The sequence below is a fragment of the Lampetra planeri genome, unplaced genomic scaffold, assembly GCF_965212315.1.
Source record: "Lampetra planeri unplaced genomic scaffold, kcLamPlan1.2.h2 scaffold_1352, whole genome shotgun sequence".
In the NCBI taxonomy this organism is placed as follows: Eukaryota; Metazoa; Chordata; class Hyperoartia; order Petromyzontiformes; family Petromyzontidae; genus Lampetra; species Lampetra planeri.
Genome location: NW_027614070.1, coordinates 2,288 through 8,996, shown reverse-complemented (window position 1 = coordinate 8,996; position 6,709 = coordinate 2,288). Strand labels below are relative to the sequence as shown.

General features: G+C 47.9%; 1 protein-coding gene across 1 annotated transcript; it reads left to right on the top strand.

Moving 5' to 3' along the window:
• Positions 1-3,748: 3,748 nt before the first annotated feature.
• LOC144739178 (armadillo repeat-containing protein 1-like) lies at positions 3,749-6,495 on the top strand. The gene is given in 7 exon segments (XM_078622154.1): positions 3,749-3,925; positions 4,007-4,098; positions 4,380-4,485; positions 4,487-4,570; positions 5,136-5,252; positions 5,408-5,482; positions 6,304-6,495. Coding segments are annotated over 7 exon segments (828 nt in total). The 5' UTR covers positions 3,749-3,763.
• The last annotated feature ends 214 nt before the right edge of the window (positions 6,496-6,709 follow it).

Genomic DNA, 6,709 nt, shown 5'->3' with positions numbered 1-6,709 from the left:
GTCTGCAGTGAGAGGGAGGAGAGAGAGGAAGAACATTGATACTCTGATGGATCTGAGTCTTCACATCGTTGGCCCTTCCTCTTTATCATCTGATGAGGAACTCCTATCTTGTCCATCATATCAACTTTCTTCATAATACAGAAGTTGTGGAACACCTGTTTGAACATGTCTTCCCCTAGTGGACGTTGTGTGTTATCCTGATGTGTTTCCTCCAGAGGTTTTTGTACAGAGTTTAGATGTTTCCTGTCACTGTGGGCCGCAGAGCACAGTAGTACACAGCAGAGTCAGACACTGCAGCAGACCTGATCTGTAGATCCATTCTTCTTGTATCATCACTGACTGTGACAGACAGTCCAGAGATTGATGTTATAAATATTTTTCCTTTATCTGAATGAGACGAGAAGGAATTCTGGTGGTGTTCCAGGATATTGTCGATACCAGAAGAAGTAATCAGCTGATGTAGCAGCTTTGTAGTAATTGTAGGACAGAGTAACAGAGCTGTCTTCTACACTGAACTCTTCATTCCTGACTGGAGTGAGTTGTTCACCACCGACACCTGAAAGAAAAGACACATCTGTTTGAACATCTGGTATAATTGTGATATTTAGAAAAGGTTGGAGTTGTCCAAAAGCAGAAAGTGACGTACCTGTCAGAGTGAGTAGAAGCAGTAAATAATGTAATGTCAGCATGTTGAATGAAGGTAAAGTTTCTGGTTTGTCTGTTGAACTCTGAATGTGGAAACAACAGAGAAGAGAAACACTTGGTGGATGATTGTCTCCTATTGGTTCAGTGATTGATGAGTCATTGTGTAAAGTTGTGTGTCTCCCCCTAGTGGAGGTTGTGTGATATTCTGATGTGTTTTCGCCTGAGGTTTTTGTACAGAGTTTAGATGTTTCCTGTCACTGTGGGCTGCAGAGCACAGTAGTACACAGCAGAGTCAGACACTGCAGCAGACCTGATCTGTAGATGAAAGGATGGCTTGTTGACTGTGGCATCAAATCTCTCCTTGTGGAACTCGGCAGCATTATCTCCTCTTCCAGAGATATAGCGTCTCAGCATAAACTTGGGGAAACTGTTTTCTTCTTGTTTGTACCAGAACAAAGATGGAGAAGGATCACTGGTGTCAAAGGTACAATCCAGTGTAACTGTCTGTCCTTCAGCAGCAATGACATCTCTTGTCTGCTGGGTCACTTTGTCTTGTCCTTTACACTCTGGGGAAGAACAGAACATCCAGAGGAAGAGATGATCGATGAAGATGGTTGAGGAAAGAAGAACAATCAGTAGGTTTATAGAGATACCTTGCCAGAGAGTCAGAATCAGGATGTTTGTCAGCCAGTGCTTCATGTCTGCAGTGAGAGGGAGGAGAGAGAGGGAGAACATTGATACTCTGATGGATCTGAGTCTTCACATCGTTGGCCCTTCCTCTTTATCATCTACTGAGGAACTCCTACCTTGTCGTTGAACCTTCCTCCCTTTCCTCTGCTGAGGAACTATCATCATTTACATCATATCATGTTTTTTCATCATACAGAAGTTGTGGACCACCTTCTTGAACATGTCTCCCCCTAGTGGAGGTTGTGTGTTATTCTGATGTGTTTTCTCCCGAGGTTTTTGTACAGAGTTTAAATGTTTCCTGTCACTGTGGGCTCCCAGTAGAGTCCAACAGAGAAGCCGACCAGTTCTGTACCTTGACTCCTTTTTTGTCAGACAACTCAGAAAAACAACAACACATTTTTGCACTTATTTGAGTCAGCTTCTAATGGTTCATGCTCAGAGTGCAATAGACCTGTGTTCACTTTTCATTCCTGACTGGAGGGAGTTCTCCACTGAAGGAAAACTAAGAAAGTAACTGATCTTCTTTCCTACTCTGTCTGCTGACACTGACAGGTAGGTATCAGAATCTGTCCCATGTGCGCTGAAATCGTGGTGAGCACCCATGATGAGCATTTACTCCTTCCCCTCCGTTACTTTTCCTTCTCCTCCTCCTCTTACTCATTTGAGCTCAGAACCTTTTTGCTTGTACTTATGTCTTATAGTATTTACATTTTGTGAATAAACAGATTGCTTTATTTCTTGACGTTTCACATGAATTACTATTTCATTGCTCTGTACTTTTGGTGTATTTTAAGGTTCTTTTTACAACTTGGTCACTTTCAGTGTTTAGTAACTAGTTCCATATAATACTTCACTGAATGACAGAATAAATTGTAATCAATTACATTACTGAAGACAAATGTGTCCTTAAATTACCAGTTCTCTTACTATTACACGTATACGAAATATTTGATTACAATTTCTGTTACATTTGAACGGTTTGTGCAAAATCCTGTTTCTCTGTATAATAATCACATCTTAGTGTGTGATGAATGGTACTGATGTTAATTGATGTGTGATTGTGATTTTAAAAGCAGTTTGACAGGGGTCAGTGTTAATTGGGGTGAATATTTATATTTCACGCTTTGGACTGAAACATAAGTAGACAAAGTAGACATAAGTACATTCACCCACGTTTATCTGTCATTGAAATTTGTGTTCATTTTGTGAATTCAAATTCAACTATTATAACTTTCACTATAGATAGATTGATATTCATGTATCATTCATTCGAGCCACATGACTTGAGGTCGTGGGACCTTTAACAGTGACATCGAATTGTGTTTGTCGACAACATCACGTGGTTCAGCGCCATCCAATCACAGGCGAGCGTCGGTGTTCTTCCGCCCTGACGTCGGTCTGCAGGGCTGTGGCTGTCAACAGCATCCGATTCGTGTTTTTGTCCAAAGTCGAACACAAATAAACTCGTTAGTCGTTGTGTTTCCGACCTCGGCGGCTGAGTGAGAATCCCTAACGATCACATCCGGTTCATGACCTTTTTGGCTCCCCGCGTCACTGTGAGGGAGACGGAGGAGGAAGCTGACCAGGCGGCTAACGTTAGCCTGCTGCCGGCCACCGGTGACCGGAACAGGTAAGCGCTGTTAGCATTAGCATCCCCCTGACGTCAGCTCACCCAGCAGGCGCCTGCTCCAGCTCCGTGGACTGGGGATGGACAGCCGGTGTGACCGGGGGACCACGCCATCACCGGGTGCGGTGCCAGGAGGTCCTCCAACGAATACAAAGATTGGAGGGCAAAAATAATTCATTCGATATTAGAGTGAAATACCTATTGTACAGCGATGAATAGTCGATTAATCGATACTAGCAAACTGATTGACCTTATTGTTGACTCCAACTGCTTTGTAGCATTTGTATTTATTTTGTTTATTTATTATTAATATTATTATGTATTTTGTATTTTTAATTTTTCGTTTTTACAGTGATGTATGGTCAGTTTGGACACGCGTTCTTATTCAATTGAATGAGAAAGTGTGTCCAAACTTGAATCTTGATTTGGCTTCTTCTGGTCAATAAATAGATATTTTCGTTTTGAATTTGATTCAAATTTGGAAAACTGTGTCACAACTGCAGCACATATTGCAAATGACAGAATACATGCTGAGATACACATCAAGATATGAACTGAGGACAAAACCATGTAGATACACTCAAACATGGAGGCAAAGTGCAGTGATGTGGGTTGTGGGTAACCATGGCAACCATGCATCTAGGGACACGCGTTTTACTCTGACAGTATCCAGGAAGCGTCCAAATTGATGTAAATCTGTGGCCAGTGGTCACTGGTGCGGACCCCCAGCCGGACTCCGCTCATGTGTGTGTTTCCGCCCCTCAGTTCTGCGGTGCATGGGTGAATGAGTGAGGGTCGACCATGAGTGCGGAGCCGGACGCGCTGGCCGTGGTCAACCAGCTGAGGGACCTGGCCGCGGACCCAATGAACCGCAGGGCCATAGTTCAGGACCAGGGCTGCCTGCCGGGACTCATCCTGTTCCTGGACCACCCCAACCCTCAGGTGGTCTACTCGGCCCTGCTGGTGAGCGCCGCCCCCTGGGCTCCAGTCTGCTTCAGGAGACGTCTCTGATGGGGCTGTTTGTGATTGGCTGCCGTTCACGAGGCAATTCGCTACCTGGCGGAATGCAGAGCCAATCGGGAGAAGCTGAAGGAGGAGCTGGGGATGATGCTGAGCCTCCAGAACGTCATGCAGAAGTGAGTGGGATGTTGCAGTTGTGCGAAATGTTGGTGTGTTTCCACCAACGATGACGACATGATTGCAGATGATGACAGTTGAGTTGAGCTCATGTCGTCGTTCCCCTCACACGTTTGTTCTCACTCTACAGTTTGACAAAGAAACTAGTTGAATGAAGCTCCATTAACTATGAGTTCATTCTTCTGGTGATGAAGTCAGTTCACTGACTCTTTTCCATCTCATTCCCAAACTCCTCATCGGTTGTTTCAGCGCTCACCACGTTTGTCCTCTGGTTCTATAGATCGACCAATCCAGGAGAGACAAAGCTCCTGGCGTCAGAGATCTACGAGCTGCTGCAGGCGTCCAGCGGCGAGGACTCGCAGCCCGCTGAGGAGACGGCCGCGCGGTCGGCGGAAAGCGCAGTTCTTCCTGGGCTCCAGCAACAAGAGAGCGAAAACCGTCGTCCTCCATATCGACGGGCTGGACGACTCGGTGAGTAGGAGACAGACGACGTCAGGCGGGCATCAGCCGCTGTGTGTCGACGCCCGAACCGAGGATCACCGGCGTGTGTGTACAGACACAACAACAAGCCGGAGAAGGTCCTGTTTCCTGTCTATGTTCTTCATCGACACATCGACGAGTCACATGGGCTGAGTGCTGCTGACGCCATCTTGGATTCAGCTCCTCTGAGTTGGACCGAAGTCTGATACAAATACGTACAATATTGGAATGTTCCACTTCCTGTCGGGGGCTCTGTCCAGTGCAACATTAAAGCCGTTAAGTCTTTAGGTCAAAGGTCGATTGACACACTTACATTTTATGGCACTTTTTATACATTAAAAGTGCTTTTCAAGTAGAAATATAAAGAAAACGACACACACATACACACACACACACACACACACAGGTCAGGAGGTTCCCATCTCATCACCTCCATTGATTCCTGCTCGCGTTCCTCTCATTGGTCGTTGCATTCACGACAGCGCTGCTCGGCAACAGACGTGTCCCCAAGTGGTGTTGGTTGTCATGGTGACGGCCATCTCTTCTCCTGCTGCAGAGTCGGAGGGGTCTGTGTGAGGAGGCGCTGCTGAAGATCCGAGGGGTCATCAGCTTCACCTTCCAGATGGCCGTGAAGAGATGCATCGTCCGAATCCGATCGGACCTCAAGGCGGAGGTGAGGCGTCGAGACACCTCCCTCCTCCTCCTCCTCCTAAAATGTTTTCCACTTACAACTGATCTGCTCTCAGTTCTGACAAACTTGTGGCACCATGTTCTCCACATCTCCGACATACAAACCATCGGGAATAACAGGAAGTGTTTTGGTTTCAGGCTCTGGCGTCCGCCATCGCGTCCACTGAGGTGATGACGGCTCAGCAGGTGGTCAAAGGAGAAAACGGAGACGAGGTCAGTTTCCCTCCAGGAGCCATGAACCACCTGGCTCCGCGTTGAATGTCGTCACCATGTGCTTTTCTCTGTTTCCTTCAAGTGATAGCAACTGGCATCATTATCTGTTCACCTTTTCGGTCAAAAATCTCCCCATGTTTGGTTCTGTTTTCTTAAGCTGGGAAAGTCACATGACACAAACGGTCCCAATCACAGTTGTTGTCGTCCGTGGGGGGGGTGTAACCCCAACGTGTAGTTACATTTCTGTAGAGGTGACGTCAGGGTATGCACCGTAGGTAACTCGTTAACAGGGACCCTACACCGTAGGTAACTCGTTAACAGGGACCCTACACCGTAGGTGACTCGTTGACGAGGTTCCTACACCGTAGGTGACTCGTTGACGGGGACCCTACACCGTAGGTGACATGTTAACAAGGACCCTACACCGTAGGTGACTCGTTGATGGGGTTCCTACACCGTAGGTGACTTGTTGACGGGGACCCTACACCGTAGGTGACATGTTAACAAGGACCCTACACCGTAGGTGACTCGTTGATGGGGGTTCCTACACCGTAGGTGACTTGTTGACGGGGACCCTACACCGTAGGTGACTCGTTGATGGGGTTCCTACACCGTAGGTGACTTGTTGACGGGGACCCTACACCGTAGGTGACTCGTTGACAAGGACCCTACACCGTAGTGATGCTGTCAGTTTGGCCCAGTCTCTAGCTGTTAGCGGTCTCGTGCATGTGTGTTTGTGTGTAATATTTGTGCGACCGTGATCCGACCACTGACCCGGTTTGTTCATGTCTGGGATCAAACCGTCCCGCCGGTGTCCACAGGTTCTGATCCCATTCTCAGAAGACGGCTCGGTGGACGTGGAGCAGAACGTGGACCTGCCCGACTACCTGCCCGAGGACGAGAGTCCGTCCCAGGAGCCCGACAAAGCCGTGAGCCGCGTGGGCTCCAGCCAAGATGGCGCCAGCTGGCTGGGCACCGCCGCCAACTTCCTGTCCCGCTCCTTCTACTGGTGACGCTGCGACCACCTCCCGCCCCCTCTGCTCAAACCTCCCCTCAGAACCAGAACCCACCAGCTGCCAAACCCGACGCCACTCGGCTCCTCGACAACAACCTCCACGTGTCAGCACGGTGTGTTGCCGACACCGGTCCGGTGGAGACAAGTTGTCAGTGGGTCGGTGTCTTAACAGACAGGAAGTGTCCTGAATAAACAGACGGTCCAGTCCTGGT